At 43.9% G+C, this 21,213-nt stretch overlaps 1 protein-coding gene across 2 annotated transcripts in view; it reads right to left on the bottom strand.

The window, feature by feature from the left end:
• Positions 1-4,119: 4,119 nt before the first annotated feature.
• FXN (frataxin) overlaps positions 4,120-21,213 on the bottom strand; it is a 47,966-nt gene continuing 30,872 nt past the window's right edge. For both annotated transcript variants that reach the window (XM_008978403.5, XM_003824754.6), the window contains exon 5: positions 4,120-15,327. In XM_008978403.5, coding sequence (XP_008976651.2) covers positions 15,227-15,327 — 101 coding nt within the window. In that variant the 3' untranslated portion in view covers positions 4,120-15,226. The remainder of the gene's footprint in view (positions 15,328-21,213) is intronic.

The following is a 21,213-nucleotide window of genomic DNA, read 5'->3' as shown; positions in this document are numbered from 1 at the left end:
AGGACTCTGCAGGTGGCACACAAAATTAGATGAAAAGAATAAGGGGAACTTAAAGGGGGAAGAAAAAAATGGGAAGTCCAAATGGAGAAAGATTCCTTAGATAATAGCTAGGGGATGCTATGAGGGGTCCTTGAGGGTCTAGAACAGGTCTCTCCTGCCAAGGGGAGAACCAGGATGGATTGCGGAGAGCTAGTAGGCTAGGAGAGTGCAGTGGTTCTCTTTAAAGAAAAATCTCAGGACCCTTTATATTCTTGAGTTATAGAGGACTCCAAAAAGCTTTTGTTTGTGTGTTATATCTATCCTTTTAATCATATTTAAAATTAAAACTGAGAAATTTTGAAAATGTTCATCTGTTCATTAATTTAGAAATAATAGCTGGGTGTGGTGACTCATGCCGGTGGTCCCAGCACTTTGGAAGGCTGAGGCAAGAGGATCACTTGAGCTCAGGAGTTCGAGATCAACCTGGGCAATGTGGCAAAACCCTATCTCTACAAAAAATACAAAAAAAAAAAAAAATTAGCCAGGCATGGTTGCATGCACTTGTACTCCCAACTACTCAGGAGGCTGAGATGGAGGATCGCTTGAGCCTGGGAGTGCGAGACTACAGTCAGCCGTGATCATGCCACTGTATTCCAGCCTGGGGGACAGAGTGGGACCTTGTCTCAAAAAAGAAAAGAAAAAAGACATAACAATCATAAACTCACTTGTTTATATGGTTAAAAGAAAACCTTAGACAAATTAAATTTAACCGAGTTTAATTGAACAGTTTGAGAATTGGGCAGCCTCCTCAGCCAGAGTAGGCTCAGAGACTCCAGCACAGCCACGTGGTGGAAGAACATTTATGGACAGAGACAGAAAAGTGGCGTACAGAAAACAGAAGTGAGGTATAGAAACAGCCAGATTGTTTACAGCTCAATATTTGCCTTATTTGAAAGCAGTGTCAAGAGTTGACCTCCTTTGATTGGCCAAAATCCAATGATTGTCACAAGAGTAGTTCACAGTCTTGTTTACACATCTGGGTAGGCTACAATTCACTAAGTACAGAGAAACCTTTAGGTCAAGCTTAAACTATATAAGGAGGCAGCTTTAGGCTAAATTTGATTTAACAATATTAATGACATATTTATGATAAATAACTATACTTTTGAAACAAAACATATTTGGTGTGAAGAATGGGATCATTGCAGGACTTTTCCTTAGTTCAGCTAAAGAGAAGGTTCTTGTCTATCCCACAGCCACAAAAATTTAGGCTTGCAGATGGTTTAAAGGGTGAGTAAAGCAGGGTTTTATTAAGTGAAAAGGGGAAATAAAGGGATGAGGGGAACAGGGATCCTCTGCAAGGCCAGAGTCTCCTGCTACAGTGCTTCCCACCAGGCTGCTAGAATCCCAGGTTCACATAGGAAGAGGAGGCACCAGGCTCCTCCCTGCTGCAAACTCCCAAGGCTCCACCCTAGTAGGCAGGCTGGTTGGAGTTTCTCCAGGGACCCCCTCCCACCTGGCTGTCAAATAATTATTTTAGAGTTTTATAAAACTCTGAGAAATAAAAATGAAATCCTAAGTCCCCCAGCAGACTAAACGGATGCACCACCTCTTGGCCAAGGGGACCCCAGAGAAACCTTGAAAACTGAGTTCTTGCCATGATGTGTTGTTATACCCTCTCCATTGCTAAACGCCATTAGGATTTCCTTCCTACAGGTTAAACAGAAACCAGCCCTTTGGAAAGACGAGCTGCACCGCTGATATCAACCAATGGTCTGACACTGCCCCTTCCTTTTGCAGTTTCTGCACAACTAACCAGCATTCCTTCCTGATAACAGACTGCCCACAATGGAGTGGTTCTGGCCAGTTTACAGAGGATGTGCAGTGAGGGTTTCTGTGTCCTCTGTTTCACCTTTTGATGTCAGAGGACAGAAAACTCCACCCTCTGATCATGCTAATGCTGCCATTTTTTGCACACGTGTCCCATGGAGAGGCATGAAGCTCAATTGAGCATGTGCATGTTTCTCCTTTCATGAATATTCATGACTGTAGTTTATTGAATATGTATATTTGGCCATCCTATTCAGCATAAATGCCCATCTTATTCTTCTGACCCTCAGTGTCTGTTTTTGGCTTCTGGCCAGAGACTACATTTCTTAGCCTGTCAGAATGGCCACCCTGCAGGCTGCAATCTTTTATGAGAAATGAAGCTTTTCTTTCCAAATTTATGAATCTCAGAATTCTTCAGCTGACAACTGTAATGTTTGGCTTAATAGAAAACAGCTGGATTATTCTACTTGCCTCTTCATTCCATCTGTTGCAATATGTTGTTTTCATTGGAGTATATGAAGAAAACCCAGCTTAAAGAGTTATGTAGTTGGAAAAAGGAGAACATTACATATCTCTGAAGAGATATGGGGGACCCAGATGTTCACTTTTTTTTTTTTTTTTTTTTTTGAGACAGAATCTTGCTTTGTTACCCAGGCTGGAGTGCAGTGGCATGATCTTGGCTCACTTCAACCTCCACCTCACGGGCTCAAGTGATTCTCCTGCCTCAGCCTCCTGAGTAGCTGGGATTACAGGTGTGTGCCACCACGCCCAGCTAATTTTTGTATTTTTAGTAGAGACGAGGTTTCACCATGTTGGCCAGGCTGGTCTCAAACTCCTGACCTCAAGTGAACCACCCGCCTCAGCCTCCCAAAGTGCTGGGATTACAGGCATGAGTCGCCTCTTCACTTTGAAAGCTGTTGGGATGAAGAAGCTCTTCTCATACTCTAGCAACTCCATATAACATCTGTAATGATGTGCGAAAATGTGTAACTCAAACTTAATGCATAAATAATATTTTATAAATTTGTATTCAGTGAGCTATCAATAAAATGTTGTTTTCTTTTTAAAGTTTTGAATTTATTGTTTATAGTTTATCAAATAATAAACATATGTTGTTTAGCAAGTTGTTTTTTTGTTTTTGTTTTTGTTTTTTTTTGAGACAGAGTCTTGCTCTGCTGCCCAGGCTGGAGTACAGTGGCACTATCTCAGCTCACTGCAACCTCTGCCTCCCAGATTCAAGCAATTCTCCTGCCTCAGCTTCCTGAGTAGCTGGGACTACAGGCACATGCTACCATGCCCATCTAACTTTTGTATTTTTAGTAGAGATGGGGTTTCACCATGTTGACCAGGCTGGTCTCGAACTCCTGACCTCAGGTGATCCACCCACCTCAGCCTCCCAAAGTGCTAGGATTACAGGTGTGAGCTACTGCGCCCAGCCCATTGTTTAGCAAGTACTACAAGGCTTGTTTACAAATGTCAAAAGACAAAATTACAATGAATTTAGTTAAATGATCTAATTGGCTTTCATTTGCAATTCATGGATCAGGGCAGCCTGTCTTCTAAAAATTCAGAGAAGGTACTCCAGTGAGCTGGGCAGAGGAAGTTAGCTTTATAGGCAGAAAAGGCAGAAGAAAACAGAAACAGGGACCAAAAAGTGGACGGTCTTTTCAGTTACTCTCCTAATACGGTTAAAACAGAGAGGACTTCCTTACATGCCAGCTAAAACTGGCCTGTTTGGGGATTTGTCTATTATTTCTCTCCCCTAATTTCCCAGAAGGTAAGATAAACTACTTAGCTTTGGTTTGGTGACATGGAACTTTAGCAAGAATGACTCCATGTGGTTTGGTCTATTGGGGCCTAGTGCAGGAGCACAGTCCAAATCAATGGCCTCCTACAAATTTTATTTGACATAAATAATAACAGTTCTCCCCTCCTCATGGGCAACCATTTTCAATTTTTCTAGCTGATTATTTTGAGATTTCCCTTAACATATCTAAATAAAATGAGTTTTCAGGCCAGGCACAATGGCTCATGTCTGTAATCCCAGCACTTTGGGGAGCCAAGGCGGACTGATCATCTGAGGTCAGGAGTTCGAGACCAGCCTGGCCAACATGGCGAAACCCCATCTCTACTAAAAATACAAAAATTAGCCAGACATCATAGTGTGCAACTGTAGTCCCAAATACTGAAGAGGCTGAGGCAGGAGAATCTCTTGAACCTGGGAGGCAGAGGTTGCAGTGAGCTGAGATCGTGCCACTGTACTCCAGCCTGGGCGACAGAGCGAGACCCCATCTCAAAAAAAAAAAAAAGTTTGAGTTTTTTTGGTTCATATTAGGAATTATCAGTCTCCTTCCCACTCTAGATGATGAGATTTTGTTTCCTTAACCATTTTTCTCCCCATTTTCTGGCCATAAACATTCACATTCCTCCAAATGTTTTAAACTGGATTGTTGGTCAAATCACTATTTAGCATTTTCATTATAATAATGATGAAAACAATACCCACTGTTGCATTGTGTAACATAACAGGACGTTTCCTATCCTGTATAACGCCTTGTGTTTCCTAGTGTTATTAATTGCTTTTCTGTTTTGTTTTCTTTTTCCTTTGTTTTTTATTACATCACTTTTTTTAATGTTGAGGCTAGTTTTATTATAGAATGTCCCTTCACCATGTAGGAAAGGAAAAATTTCTGTTCTACCCTCTTAAGTTTCCAGCTAGGCCTAAGAATTAAAATGACACAGGAAAGATTAACAGTAGAAAAGCACGCAAGTCTTATTACAATTTTACATGTACCTGGGAGTCCTCACAAGCAAATGTAGACCCAAAGAAGTCACCATAGCAGACAAGTTTATATATGTTTTAGACAAAGAAATGATAAATTTGTGAAGAAATGACAAGACAAAGGGGCTTGGGGAAATTACTAAGAGCTATATTGGGGATAAGTAGTGGAAGACAAGGGTTATTCCAATAAGTTTGTTCAGATCCATTTTGGCATTGATTCCCTATCTCTGGTGATAAGGATGTTTTTCTCTTTCTAGTAGAGGGAGGGCACCTTTATCATGGGAAATTTTCTAGCCTGTTTTTAGGTAGAAAAGAGGAGGTTGGAAAGCCCTTCCTGTACAGTCTGCTGTTTCTCAAGTGCTTTCAGCTAATAATAATCAGTATGCCAAAATGGCATATTTTTGGGTGATGGCATTGTCTGAACTGCTTCAACCAGAATTTTAAAGGCTTTTTGTTATTATTGAGAACTATGAAGCTATTGTGATGAATATTACTTTGTATATGACCTATTTGTCTTGTTTTGTTTATTTATTTTTTCCCTCTCTGGTTACTTATATTATCTTCTTTTGTCCCTCATGTTATGAAAATTCATAACAATGTGATTTTGTATGGGATATTTTTCTATATGTGGAATATACCTGGAATCTCATGCCCTTCACTTTAAGGAAATGTTCTTGAATTATTTCTTTGATAATTTTTTTTCTATCTTTTCTGTTCTCTCTTTCGTGATTCTTCTCATTTGGAAGTTGACTATTTCCTATCTCTTAGTATTTTTACTGTAATTTCTGAACAATTTCAACTCTGTCTTCCAACTCTTTCATTGTATTTTTAAAATTTCTGCTTTCACATGTTTAAATCTAAAGACTGTGTTTTTGTTCTCTAAAAAATTTAAGAGCCTGTAGTCCCAGCTACTTGGGAGGATGAGATGGAAGCACTGCTTGAGCCCAGGAGGTTGAAGCTGCAGTGAGCCATGACCACACCACTGCACTCCAGCCTGGGCAAGAGAGTGAAATCCTGTTTCAATTAAAATATGTATATACATTTTACTTAGGGAATGACTGAAACTTCATTTCCAATCCCTTCCCTATAGGTTTGAAGGCAAAATAATTGAAAGAGGGATGATTATGGGACTAAATGAAGAGTGGTCTAGTACAGGCTCCTTAGAACTTGAAAAAGGGGACTGCCAATAGGCTGAACTAAGAGATGGAGACCCCATCTCAGGAGTTATTTCTTTTTGTTTTTGTTGTTTTCCTTCGACTTTTATTTTAGAATCAGGGGGTACATGTGCAGGTTTGTTACAAAGGTATACTGTGTGATGCTGAGCTTTGGAGTGCTAATGACTCTGTCACCCAGATAGTGAGCAGAGCACCGAATAGGTAGTTTTTCAGCCCTTGCCTCTCTAATAGCCCCCACTGTCTATTGTTCCCATCTTTATGCCCATGTGTATTCAGTGTTTAGCTCCCACTTTTAAGTCAGAACATGCATTATTTGGTTTTCTGTTTCTGTGTTAGTTTGTTTAGAATAATGGCCTCTAGCTACATCCACATTGCTGCAAAATACATGATTACATTCTTTTTTATGGCAGCATAGTATTCCACAGTGTATATGTACCACATGGTGGTATATATGTACACAATCTAATCCACCATTGATGAGCACCTGGTTTGGTTTCATGTCTTTGCCATTGTGAATAGTGCTGTGATGAACACATGGGTGTATTTGTCTTTTTGATAGAACAATTTATTTTCCTTTGGGCATATACTCAATAATGGCATTGCTGGGTCGACTGGTAGTTCAATTCAGTTCTTTGAGAAATCTCCAAACTGTTCTCCATAGTGGTTGAATGTATTTACATTCCTACCAACAGTGTATAAACGTTCTCTTTTCTCTGCAGTCTTGCAACATCTGTTATTTTTCGACTTTTTTAATAGTCATTCTTGCTGGTATGAAATGATATCTCACTGTGCTTTTGATTTGCATTTCTCTCATGATTAGTGATGATGAGGATTTTTTCATGTTCGTTGGTCACTTGTATTTCTTCTTTTGAGACATGTCTATTCGTGTCCTTTGCCTACTTTTTAATGGGGTTATTTGGTTTTTGCTTGTTGATTTAAGTTCCTTATAGATTCTGGATATTAGACCTTTGTCAGATGCATAATTTGTGAATATTTTCTCCCATTCTGTAGGCTGTCTGTTTACTCCCTTGATAGCTTCTCTTGCTGTGCAGAATCTCTTTAGTTTAATTAGATCCCACTTGTAAATTTTTGTTTTTGTTGCAATTGCTTTCTAGGATTTAGTCATAACTTCTTTGTCAAGGCTGATATAAGAAGGGCATTTACTAGGTTTTCTTCTAGGATTTTCTTTTTCTTTTTCTTTTTTTGATATGGAATCTTGCTCCTGTCACCCAGGCTGGAGTGTAATGGTGCGATCTGGGCTCACTCTGCCTCCCAGGCTCAAGCGATTCTCCTGTCTCAGCCTCCTGAGTAGCTGAGATTACAGGCACACACTACCATGCCCAGCTAATTTTTGTATTTTTAGTAGAGACAGGGTTTCACCATGTTGGCCAGCCTGGCCTCGAACTCCTATCCTCAGGTGATCCATCCGCCTCAGCCTCCCAGAGTGCTGGGATTACAGGCAAGAGCCACCGCGCCTGGCTCTCCTAGGATTTTTATAGTTTGAGATCTTACATTTAAGTCTTTAATCCATCTTGATTTAATTTTTGTATATGGGGATAGGTAGCAGTCTAGTTTCATTCTTCTGTATATGGATAGCCAGTTATCCCAGCACTACTTTTTGAATAGGGAGTCCTTTCCCCATTACTTAATATTGTTGAGTTTGTCCAAGTTCAGATGGCTGTAGGTGTGTGGCTTTATTTCTGAGTTGTCTATTCTGTTCCGTTAGTCTACCTGTCTGTTTTTGTAGCAGTGCCATGCTGTTTTAGTTGCTATAGCCTTGTAGTAGAGTTTGAAGTTGGGTAATGTGATGCTTCCAGCTTTGTTCTTTTTGCTCAGGATTACTTTGGTTATTTGGGCTCTTTTTCGGTTCTATATGAATTTTATTTTATTTTATTTTATTTATTTTTTTGAGATGGAGTCTCACTCTGTTGCCCAGGCTGGAGTGCAGTGGCGTGATCTCGGCTCACTGCAACCTCCACCTCCCGGGTTCAAGCAATTCTCCTGCCTCAGCCTCTCGAGTAGCTGGGACTACAGGTGCCCGCCATCACGACTGGCAAATTTTTGTATTTTTAGTAGAGACAGGGTTTCACCATGTTGGACAGGCTGGTCTTGAACTCCTGACCTCAGATGATCCTCCTGCCTCCGTCTCCCAAAGTGCTGGGATTACAGGCGTGAGCCACCTCGCCTGGCTGCTATATGAATTTTAGAATAGTTTCTTCTGATTCTGTGAAAAATTACCATGGGCCGGGCACAGTGGCTCATGCTGTAATCCCTGCACTTTGGGAGGCCAAGGCAGGTGGATTACCTGAGGTCAGGAGTTCAAGACTAGCCTGGCCAACATGTTGAAGCCTCGTCTCTACTAAAAATACAAAAATTAGCCAGGTGTGGTGGCAGGCACCTATAATCCCAGCTACTCGGGAGGCTGAGGCAGGAGAATTACTTGAACCCGGGAGGCAGAGGTTGCAGTGAGTCGAGATCGCGCCACTGCACTCCAGCCTGGGTGACAATAGCGAGATTCTATCTCAAAGAAAAAAAATAAAACAAAAATGACCTTGATAGTTTTATAGAAATAGCATTGAATCTGTAAATTGCTATGGGCAGTTATGGCCATTTAAATGATATTGATTCTTTAAGAAGATATTAGAGTGCCTATGATATACCAACAACTGTAGTGAGCCCTGGGAACCAAACATGAAAAGATTTGGACACTTACTCTCAAGGAACTTTCAGCCTAATTGTTGCAATATACCTGAGTCATGGAGTCTGAGAGTCTTGCCTTCCACATCCCCAACAAGGTAAGTTGGCTAATTACCAGGCCTTTGTATTTCAGAATGGGAAACCTATCTAAGCTTAAGAACAAACCCTAAAGGAATTTTTGAGGAAGTGGCATGGTGGAGAAGAGAGAAATGAGACCAGGCAATGGGAATCCAGGAAAGAAAATGGGAAAGAGAGCTTAAAAATGTCCTTAGGAGGTTCAAGTTTTTCCGTGCCTGTGTGAGGTAACTCACTCCGTGGACACCCTCCCCACCTCGAACCATTCTTCTGTAAAATTTATATTTCTTGCTAACACTCTTGGAGTTGGGGTTATTTAGAGTTTATTTGAACAACTATTTTAAACATATAATTATAACACATTTATTTGACATTTATAGAGCTCTAATTGTGTGCAAGGAACTGTGCAAGATGCTAGGGCAACAGCAGTCAACAAAGGAGACACATAGTCCTAGCCTCATGGAAGGTACAGCCAAGCAGGGGTGACACATGGTAGGTCAGTGCTGGGAAAGACAAACATGATATGCTGAGGACATGGAACAATCAAGGGCATCCAGGCAGAGGCTGAGTGGAGGAGGAGTTTGCAAGGCTGTGCCAAGAACATTTTTCAGGGTAGAATCTACCCCCCAGGCAGAGATGTGGGGAATAAAGACCAAAATGGAAACAGCACTGGCCAAGTCTGAGAGCCATGTGAAATAGCACAGCACACTTAGGGATCTGAGGATTTGGGATTGTTGGAGTCAAAGTGTTGAGTGTGAGGGGGTAGAAAAGCATAATTATATGTAGAGTCAGTGCCTGAACAGTTCAGTCAGAAAAGCACATTTTTCAGGCTAAGAAACTTGGCCTTGGTCCTGCTTAGGTTTTACAGACAAGAGATTGCCTTTCTGAAAGCTTACCCTGGAGACTGTGTAGATAGATGATGGGCTGAGAGAAAAGGAGGAAGGTGGATATAAGAAAGCTCCTGCAAAAATGCAGGTGAAAAATGATGAGGACCTCCACTGGGGATGGGCAGGAGAGGGCAGATTTAAGGGATGTTTGGTGAAACTTTCAAGGGGAACTGCTGATGGACTGGCAAGAGGAATCCCAGCAGGATCAGGTGGCTATGCTCTGGACGGTTTGCATAACTGTCAGTGGCACCATTCACTTCACATTGTAGTTATAATCTCTGTGAACGGTGGCACCTGGAGATGTGCAGTACACAGCCTAGGCAATCTTACACAGAAATCCTGACTCCAAACTCATCTGTTTCTATTACTTTTGAGCTTTGGAGGGATTTAAAGTTTTTCTTTCTCTTAGGGTTTTATTTAAGCCATTTTCTTTTGGAAAAATCTCAGCTAGCATCATAGAGTGCGGTAGGAAAGGAATGTAATTGGGAAATGATATTGTCTTATTTTTCTATATAATTTAGCCACCTTTACACTTAAGATGGCAGACACGGGAATTACATTTTTTTAATGGAGTTTCCCTCTTGTCGCCCAGGCTGGAGTGCAGTGGTGTAATCTCGGCTCACTGCAACCTCCACCACCCAGGTTCAAGCAATTCTCCTGCCTCAGCCTCCCGAGTAGCTGGGATAACAGGCGTGCGCCACTACGCCCAGCTAATTTTTGTATTTTTAGTAGAGGCGGGGTTTTACCATGTTGACCAGGCTGGCCTCGAACTCCTAACCTCAGGTGATCCACCTGCCTCAGCCTCTCAAAGTGCTGGGATTACAGGTGTGAGCCACCGTGTCTGGCCAGGAGCTAAACAATTTGAGGTCAAGATGTGGCGTTAACAATGTTCCCACAGATCACAGAAACACAAGTGGACAGCAGAGGCCCTTCTTGCACTAGTACTTCTACCTGGATGGGGCCTCAGAGGTCTGACTTTCCACAGGAGAAGAAAATCTTTGAGAGCCAATTTTACTGCTGGGTGCCGATGTTTTCCTCAACTGTCTAAATAAATCTTCAGCTAATAAACATTTCAATAAATCTGTTCTGGTGCCTTCCATTCCTTAAACTATACAGCCAGAGAAGATGGAACATATGAGCTTGGATTCTGTCTCTGAAGCGGATGCAGGGATATAAGTGAGCTGAGTTTTACACATTCCAAAGGGGCCACTGATCAGGTACTTCGGGATGCACTCCAAGTGTCCTGGCTAATTAAGATAAACCAAAGATTAGAAGGCATTTCTGGCTGGCTGCAGTGGCTCACACCTGTAATCCCAGCACTTTGGGAGGCCGAGGCAGGTGGATTACTAGGTCAGGAGTTCAAGACCAGCCTGGCCATGATGGTGAAACCCCGTCTCTACTAAAAATACAAAAATTAGCCGGGTGTGGTGGCAGGCACCTGTAATCCCAGCTACTCGGGAGGCTGAGGCAGAGAATTGCTTGAACCCAGGAGGCGGAGGTTGTAGTGAGCCCAGATCGTGCCACTGCACTCCAGCCTGGGTGACAGAGCAAGACTCTGTCTCAAAAAAGAAAAGGCATTTCTTACTCTATACACAAAGTCATGAATTCGTCGTTTTGAACACCATAAATTTACATGAAATTCCAAAACTTTGCCCCTCCTTCCCCTTTCTCCCTTGCTGGCATGTAGCTGTTTTAGTTTGTTCTAGCAGAAGATAACTATGTGCCAAGGATCCAACTGGACATGGACTAAAATTACTTTCATCTGAGTGTGTACCTTGGAAGCGTAAAGCGATTTTTCCTTGGCAACCTTGCATGGTTAGTCCACACAAACTCCATCACTATGAACATGGGTCTTCCTTTAGAGGTGGCAAAAGCATCTGTCAGAATTTGGGGCAGGTATAGCTGGATAAAGCATATTGTAAACCTATAATTTAATGCAAACTGTCAAATTTTAAATTGGCTAAAATAGTTTTAGAAGGTATGCAAAAGATCAAGTAAAATATAAGCATGGTAAGGCACACGATAAATGGTTCCAGGGAATCAGAATCTAATACGAAGTTAAGTAAACTGAGTATTTTGATTAAGTTCAAGGTTGAGTAGGGAACGTCATCCATATTTTGGGGGAAGTCCTCCAATGTGAATATGAAATTATGCTATGCATGTGAAAACAATAGTTGTCGTGAACTGAGTACTTCTCACATCAGGATTGTGCTTTGCCTGTGGGCCCAGGCTCAACATGTTAGATATCTCCATTTTATAGATTTAAAAAAAAAAACAAACATGAGGCCACTGTCAGTGTCTACAAACAAGTAAGAGGCAGAGTTTCGATTAAATTCTAAATTTGTGATTCAAAAACCCAGGTTCTCTTTTACACACCTCATTGCTTCTTTGTAATTCCAGAGAGCTAAATAAGTCATGCCAGAACATTTTATTTTCTATGTGGCTGAGGGTCTACCCACTCAAGAAGGTAAAAATAATAGAAAAAGCTTTCTGATGAACACCTGTGGCACACACCTGTAATCCCAGCATCTTGGGAGGACGAGGCAGGTGGATCACTTGAGCCCAAGTGTTAGAGACCAGCCTGGGCAACATGGCGAAACCCCATCTCTACAAAAAATACACAAATTAGCCAGCTATGGAGGTGTACACCTGTGGGAGGATTGCCCAAGTCCAGGGAGGTCGAGGCTGCCATGAGCTTTGATTGTACCACCGTCCTCCAGCCTGAGTGACAAAGTGAGATCCTGTCTCAAAAAATAGAAAGGGGAAAAAAAAGTTTTCTAAGATTGTATTATGCAATTCCTCACCTCCTCCAGTATGTTACAGTGAATATTTAATAACCTTTTCCTGGAAACTCATCCTTCACATGGATGACTGGAGCACACCATAAATGAGGCGATGCTCCCAGGGTCTGCGGTGGGGAGGCTATTGGTCCACACAGTGGTACTTTTCCAGTTTGCTTGTCAGAATATGATTTTGATTCTTCCCCTGGCTGCTGTTCATGTGTTTGAAGTCCATTTATTTATTTATTTATTTATTTATTTATTTATTTATTTGAGACGGAGTATGGCTCTGTTGGCCAGGCTGGAGTGAAGTGGCATGATCTCGTCTCACTGCAACCTCCACCCCCCAGGTTACAGCGATTCTCCTGCCTCAGCCTCCTGAGTAGCTGAAATTATAGGCACGAACCACCATGCCCAGCCAATTTTTTAATATTTTTAGTAGAGACGGGATTTTGCCATGTTGGCCAGGCTGGTCTTGAACTCCTGACCTCAGGTGATCCACTCGCCTCAGCCTCCCAAAGTGCTGGGATTACAGGCATGAGCCACTGTGCCAGGCCCCTTTTCTTTCCTTAAATGGGGATCTCCCACTGCCTTGGGAACGAGATAATCAAACCAATTAGAGCTATATGTAAAATGAAAGTAAAATAGGCCTGAAGGGCTGGCCCACAAGGACCCCATAAGAGCCCAGATTCCTTAACTTCCACTTTCATGTCAGAGCAGCCCCACTGCATACCTCTTTTGTGCTGTGTCCCAGATAAAGGAGTACATCATGTTACCGAGTTCTAAGTAAGTGGGGTGCACTGAAACTTTCAGTAGAAGCAAGATGCAAACACATACAAACATGTATGATGTTATTTATTTTCTCACTGGCACTGGCCTACTGCACTTAAACATTTCCATCAGACTCAAAACATAATTTTATTTCAGAAAAAATATTTTACCTATTTAGCTTTTGTTTATACTGTTTTATTATTAATAGGTTTTTTTTTTCTTTTTTTAAGAGATAGGATCTTGCTTGTTGCCCAGGCTGATCTCCAATTCCTGGCTTCAAGCAATCCTCCTGTCTCAGCCTCCTGTGCAGCTGGGACTATAGGTATATGCCACTGCTCCCAGCTTGACTTAATGGAATGTGTTTTTATTCACCCATTGGAAAAGCCTTTGCTACATATTAATACAAACTTCTCATTAATAAACCCTCCTTTTTTTTTTTTTTGAGACGGAGTCTCGCTCTGTCGCTCAGGTACGATCTCGACTCACTGTAACCTCCTCCGCCCGGCGTCAAGCAATTCTCCCGTCTCAGCCTCCTGAGTACCTGGGATTACAGGTGCACGCCACCATGCCCAGCCACTAATAAATCCTTCTTAAAGAAAATAATATAACATGAGCATATCTTTGCATGAATTTTAATGTCCTGGAGGCTTGTTGCTTTGTATAAAGTGCAGGTCAGTAAAAATTAAAATGAGGTAATGTGGTATAATACGATTAACCCAGTAAGGGTACAATAAAGGATGGCTATTATTATTATTATTTTATTGTTATTATTATTTTGAGACAGAGTTTCGCTCAGTCACCCAGGTTACAGTGCAATGGCACGATCTCGGCTCACTGCAACCTCCACCTCTGGGTTCAAGCGATTCTTCTGCCTCAGCCTCCCGAGTAGCTGGGATTACAGGCACCTGCCATCATGCCCGGCTAATTTTTTGTATTTTTAGTAGAGACGGGGTTTCATCATGTTGGCCAGGCTGGTCTTGAACTCCTGACCTCAGGTGATCCACCCACCTTGGCCTCCAAAAGTGCTGGGATTACAGGTGTGAGCCACCGCGCCAGGCCAAGGATGGCTATTATTTTCACATGAATTCAACTGAAATCACGATAGGGCAACACCAATAACAATGTTTCCTATATAGCTTAAAAACTGTTCTTTGTCATCCCCTCATCTACCCAATGGGAATTAGAACTAGCCTGTTAGGTTGCTTGACAGGACCACTGAATGCTGGGAATCAACCATACTCTATTCTCTCATTTAACAGATGGGGAAGCAGAGGTCCAGGGAATTTGGGAAACTTGTCCACAAAGGGACAACTACTTTGTGGCTGAACTATGTCTAGGACCAGGGCTCTCTTTATCAACATGAGTATCTCCTTCCTTTATCTGCCCCTTCATGTTTACAAGGCACCTCCTCAGCTCCATGATTTTGTTTGTTACGCTACATCACTCAGCTCATGAAAATGGCTTTTTTTCCTCTTTTCTTGTCTTTGGAAGATTTTTTGCATTCTTGTAGCAGCTGATTCCATACTAACCTTTAAATTGAAAAAATATATATACACACAGACACATATGTGAATATGTGGGAGAAACAGCACTAGGTCTCCCTGGACAACCCAGTGCAGGCCACACCTTGGCAGTCACAGAGCACAAATAAGAAATGGTCTTCCCGTGTGAGTTGCTTTCGACACTTCAATGCTAAAGAGCTCAGAAGTGCTTACACTTTGAAAGAAGCCTGAAAACATTTGTAGGCTACCCTTTAATGTGTCTCATTTGGAGACAGAACAGTGAGCAGGTTGACCAGCTGCTCTTCATGTACTTCTTGCAGTAAATCTTTCAAAGAATGAAGAGTGAAGACAATTCATTTTTCCTCCTGGAATTTTTCCTTCTTATTATTTTGCTTTTTTAAAGGTTGTTATATTCAGGTATAGGCATAAGACATTATAAAAGATAAGGGATATCATGTGAGGGAGGAAATCCGACAATCCAAAAAATCTTCCATAGAAATTAAAAATCAGAACTTGGGGGCAAGGTAGGAGGCAACACATTCTTTCTACAGAGCTGTGACACATAGCCCAACTGTCCTCAAAAGCAGGAATAAAAAAAATAAACAACAACAACAACAACAAAAAACAGACCTCAGCTGCATAATGAAGCTGGGGTCTTGGCCTGATAGCTTTTAATGTCCTTAAAACGGGGCTGGGCATCAAGCATCTTTTCCGGAATAGGCCAAGGAAGACAAGTCCAGTTTGGTTTTTAAGGCTTTAGTGAGCTCTGCGGCCAGCAGCTCATGGAGGGACACGCCGTCGTGGGAGTACACCCAGTTTTTCCCAGTCCAGTCATAACGCTTAGGTCCACTGGAAGACAAAACAAATGCATAGTAATTCCACAGCACAGCCCTTCAGATGAACCACTGATTCCACAAATGCTGCCCCCAAGAAATTGACTGGAGTAAAGCTCTAGAAAATAACACAAAATGAGCTACAGTGTATATCTGCCTTCTTATCTTAGCATCTAAGAAGAGTTATACGATATATCTTCTGGAACAATTCCAAGAATGATTCTCAAAACCTGAAAAAACATTTGACCCTTACTGATAAGTCTCCAGGTATCACACTTTGATCTCCAGCTTTTGCTACCTCACATGTGATACCTGCTATGCTGGAGCAGTGTTTTAAAAATTAGGGCCATTTTTGTGCTACAGATGTAACTTGTGCCTTACCTATAATATTATTAGTTGTTAAGGTGAAATTCACATAACACATTAACCATTTAAAAATGAATAATTTGGTGGCATTTAGTACATTTACAATGTTGTGGAACCACTACCTCTGTCTAGCTTCAAAACATCTGCATCACCCCAAAAGGAGACCCAGTGCTGTTGTTCCTTGGTATCAATAGGGAAGGGGTTCCAGGATCTGCAGATACCAAAATCCGTGGGTACTCAAGTCCCTGATATGAAATGGTACGATACATGCATCTAACCTAGGCACATCCTTCTGTATGCTTTAAGTCATCTCTAGATTACTTATAATGCCTAGTACAATGTAAATGCTGTTAATAGTTGTTATATTGGTTTTTATTTGTATCATTTTTGTTTTGTTTTTTATTTTCAAATATTTTGATCCACGGTTGGTTGAATCAGATGTGGAACCCACAGACACACAAGGCCAACTATACCCATTAAACAGTTATTCCCCATTCCTTCCTCTCCTAGCACCCCAGCAATCACCTAAACTATTATTTTTAAAACATATTTTTCTTAATTCAATGTTAAATTCATGACATTGAGAGTCTGGTGGGCTAGTTCATCCACCTCAAGCTCATCCAGTGAATAATGGCACATGCACGTTGCTTTGGGAATGCCGTATTCGTGTGGACAGATCGGAGGCTGGCTTCTGCCATGTCTTCTTATACCAGATGTACATTCCACTTCCTCATGGCCTCATGGATGATTGGCCACAGCAGCAGATAACACTAGTGCATGTGGCACCCTGATGGAGGTAAGAACAGAGTGCATGGGAGCCCAGAAGAAAGGGCACCTGAGTCTGCCTGAGCACTCAAGGAGGGCTTTTCCAAAGACTGAGGCTAGGATGAGGTCACCAGGAAGGGAAGCTTGGGCAATAAAAGTATCAAGGATTCCTGCATTATCAACCAAATGCTGGGGCTTGAACCTGTTCCCAGTATGGAGATAAAAATGAGTGAACCAAACCATCAGGGTCACAGGAAAAGGACTAATAAACCACACCAAGCCCAAGGACCGTCCCCTTGGCCCTATACTCTGATACTGCTATCGGGTTGCCAGGCAGAGCCTGAGTGACCTCTAGACCCCTCCACACTGCCTGAGGTGCTCTGAGCACAGGCACTGATGCCCATGTGTCCCTAGAATTCTCCTTTATTCTGCAACCTCCTCAGGGTGCGCAAGGTGGGAGGTAAGACTGCTGATTTCACAGGACCTGAAAAGTTGTCAAATTAAAACGAACAAACAAACAAAAAAAACAGGCCGCTGCAGTGGCTCACACCCATAACCCCAGCACTTTGGGAGGCTGAGGTGGGAGGATTGCTTGAAGCCACGAGTTTCAGACCAACCTAGGCAACAAAGTGAGACCCCATGTTGACAAAAAAAATTATTTTTAATTAAAAATAAATAAAATTAAGAAAAAAAAAAAACAAAAATCGGAAATGCAGCCAGATGAAAGATATTTTGAACCAATGTGAAAGGCTGAGAGGAAAAAAAACAAAAATTTTTTTATATTAAACAACCTTTATTTGAAAAATAGTGCCTTACCATCCTAATGCTATCAATCAAACTTCAATAAGAGCAACTGCAGCATCAACCAATAACAGTTGCTAAATTAACAAGAGATCAATCAAAAGTGCTTTAAAGGGAGCAGCACTGGCTGGTGTTTCCCTGAGCCTCTGGGCATTCAGGACCCAGGTACAGGGAAAACAGAATCAAACCAGCTGGTGTTCTGCATCCAAGCCCTCGCATCGTTACCTGCCTCCCTCCTGGTGGCCCTGGTGGCCCATGGTCCCCCTAGCACTTCTGAGCCCCTGTCAGCTGTGGGCGGGGCGCCAGGAGCCACAGGCCACTTGTAAAAGGTTGGAACTTGGTCTCATAGTCAGCTGGTTTCTTCCTGCTGTGGTCATTTTCTTTTTGGAGTGCCTGGAGCACTCTCTCAATGGACACAGCGGCCCTCCAGCCTTCCTGGGCCGTTTTCTTTCTTTCTTTTTTTTTTGAGATGGGGTCTCACTGTGTCACCTAGGCTGGAGTGCAGTGGTGTGATCTCAGCTCACTGCAACCTCTGCCCCACAGACTCAGGCAATCCTTCCACCTCAGCCTCCTGAGTAGCTGGGACCACAGGCATGCACCACCACACCCGGCTAATTTTTGTATTTTTGGTAGAGACGGGGTTTCACCATGTTGCCCAGGCTGGTCTGGAACTCCTGAGCTCAAGCCATCTGCCTGCGTCAGCTTCCCAAAGTGCTAGGATTACAGGTGTGAGCTACCGTGCTTGCCCCCTGGGCCATTTTCTTACAGCAAATTGGAAGAGTCTTTCTTCAATTCCTGGGCCAGGTTTTGGGCCATCTTGTAGTGGTCATGGGTGTGACACATGTGGTTCAAGTTTTCATGCACCTTGCTTAGTCTCTGCTAGAGGTCGGGCAGTAGGCATCCTCCTCCGTGGACTCCCGCTATGGCCTCATCACGTTTTTGGTGCAGTTCAGGCAGAGCGGGCAGCATCAGCTGCAGCCTCGGGAGCTCCGTCTCCAGCTGTGCCCTTGCACCCTGCAGAGGCCTACTCTCCAAGCTCTTTACTCCTTTGGATTTCTTCAGAGGGACTTGTAGCCAGGAAGCTGGGAGACCACCATGTCTGGTTTCCCTGTTCCCCTCCACTGCCAAGTCCCCATCATACCACCCTTGAGCAGAGGCAGGACATTCAGCGGGGTGAGTGTCAGAAAGTGACATTATTTATGCAATGTCTTGGGGGAGTGGAAAGAACTCACAGTAGCCGCTTAGCACGAGGAGGCCAGTTGCTTCACTCCAACATTCATGGCCTGTTTCATTCCTGCCTTGGCCTTTCCTTCTTCTCCTCCTTTTTTTGAGACAGTCTCACTCTGTCGCCCAGGATGGAGTGCTGTGGCACGATTTCAGTTTGTTACAACCTTCGCCTCCTGGGTTCAAGCAATTCTCCTGTCTCAGTCTCCCGAGTAGCTGGGATTACAGGTGCCTGCCACCATGCCTGGCGAATTTTTTGTATTTTTAGTAGAGACAGGATTTCACTATGTTGCCCAGGCTGGTCTCAAACTCCTGACCTCAAGTGATCCGCCTGCCTTGGCCTCCCAAAGTGCTGGGATTACAGGCGTGAGCCACTGTGTCTGGCCCCTTCTTCTTCGCCTGCAAGCATTGCTTCTGTCTCGCAATTTCTTGGTCAGGCAGCTCTGCGGTTTGCTGATGGTCAGTGCCGTCATTCAGATAGTCTGCAGTTTGCCTCTGAAGATCCTCTCCATGGTGCTGTGAAGCATGCAGGACGCGCTTTGCATCAGTCACTTGGGGAAGTTCAGGAGGCCTGCTTTTCATGCTTTTTCAGAAACTAACCTAGGTCCTGACACGAGGACCTGCTCATTTCATTTGGAACCCTCGAACAGAGGGTTTGGAGCAATCAAGGACTGGCCTCTGGCATGGTCGACGTAAGACCACCACCAGCCTGAGGTGCTGGCCACATCTTGGCCCTGGCCTTTCTGTGGATCTCACCTTGGGCCGATTCTCCCCTTCTCAGCTTGTCATCTTCTGACTGTGAAGGCCACCACAGCAGTGCACGCCTGGGTCACCCAGGGTATTTATAGGTTCCTTGGCACTAGTCCTAAGATTCTGCACATCACTAGCACTGCCGCCCACAGGAGGGCCAGCAGCAGCTGAGGTGGCATGTCGTGGCAGCCAGCAGGCCCTCTGTGGCTCCCGAGGGCTCCGCAGCTCTGCCTCCACTTGCCAGTGGCCTGTGGGCCACAAATCACCACTCGGAACCCTGTGGGGTGTTCTGTCTCAAACAAAAACAAGGGCCCATCAGTCATTGTAGACCTTCTGTTGGGCTGGGGGGAGGGGAGGCACCCCATGTTCTAGAAAATTGTGTCCCTGATTTTGCTGTGCCAACAGAAAGTGACATTATTTATGCAATGCCTTGGGGGAGTGGAAAGAGCTCATAGTAGCCCCTTAGCACAGGCCTCTCCAGGCCCCACCTGGCCCTACAGCACAGCTAGTGGGTCAAAGCAGGGCCAGGTCATAGCCCCGTGTCCACATGCGATCCTCTCAGGGTAGCATGGTGGCCTGCCTCTGTCCCTTCTGAGGCTCGTTACCAATTTCAAGCTTCCTTCTGCTGCAGGGAAGCCTGGTCCCACCTACAAAGAGTCTGTCTCCCTTGCTAGATTGAGCTCCTTGAAGATGGGACTGTGTTTTCTTTATCTCTGTATTTCCAGTAGCTCATCAATGCCCATTATACACTAGAGGCTAAGTCATTTTTGGTCCTGTTTTCTTGTTGACTCTATTCTGACTTAGGACATGTCACTTTCCCCACTGGACCTGCATATTCACATCTGTGAATAAGAGTAAGTGGGTAAAGACCCTTCTTGCTTTAAAGCCCCTCCAATACAGAGACCTCTGAAACCAGAAGCAGAAGCTGAGGAGTGGTGAATGGAGCATTTTCCCTGGCATGATGGCTGAGACCTGCAGATCTGGCTATGAGGGTGGTATCTTGCCAGTTGAATGCCTCTGCAGAATTTCACCCTACTTTTCAAAGCAGACTCAAGGATGATCTTTATTGTTGATAATTTCATGTTTTTTTTTTTGTTGTTGTTGTTTTGAGGCTTTGTTATTGACATAACAGCTTCTGGAAATCTTTTCCACAGAGAGTATGGGGACTTCTTTAGCCAAGTTGGGCGGGTGCAGGCTCCAACTGCTCGGCAGCCACTGTCCGGGCCACAGCATGTCCACAACCTCCTGCTCCTCTACAGGTGTTTCTCCAGACATAACCGTGTGTCTGGTCATGCCATTTGCCACAGGTATAAAAACAATGACGACGGCCCGAAACTGCGGGATCTTCCCGCGGAATCCTGTGCCTTCGCAGGTACAGCTACACGGCGCTCCCGCGCTCCGGCCTGCTCCTTCCAAGAAGACAGGCGCAGAACGGCCTGGGTCCTGCTCCCCCGGAACCCCGCAGTCTGTGTGGGCAGCAGGCCGGGAGTGGGGAGAGCCGCCCTGGTGGTGAGGCCCGGAGCGGGACGGCTGTGTTAGGCAGCATCCTGGCCTCCAGTGACCAGCAGACTGACTCGGCCTCCATCCCCCGCTGGGAGCTGCCGTCTTGCCGCCACTTCCCACAGAAGCACTGAGAGCTTGTCCTCAGGGCCCGCTTCTCTGCCTCCCTTCCCCCGACTCCCATCCGGCGGTGGCCACTCTGGATCTGCCGGAAACTGGGCGCAGGAAGGGGAGGGGCCTGAGGTGGACCGGGGAGCCTGTGGTCTCTGGCTGTGGCCTGCTCCGGCCAAGGCACCTCTTCAGTCTCACCCAGTCTCAACCTGCCCCGCCCCCCATATATATATATATATATATATATATATATATATATATTTTTTTTTTTTTTTTTTTTTTTTTGAGGAAGATAGTATCTGTGACAGTAAACGGCATGCTCAGCAGATCTTTCCAAATTCCCATGCTTCTGAACACAGCTAGAGCGTATTGCTGGGCAGTGTGT

This window comes from Pan paniscus, chromosome 11, assembly GCF_029289425.2.
Source record: "Pan paniscus chromosome 11, NHGRI_mPanPan1-v2.0_pri, whole genome shotgun sequence".
Lineage (NCBI taxonomy): Eukaryota > Metazoa > Chordata > Mammalia > Primates > Hominidae > Pan > Pan paniscus.
Note: the sequence above shows the minus strand (reverse complement) of the source record. Positions and strands in the feature narration are given on the sequence as shown.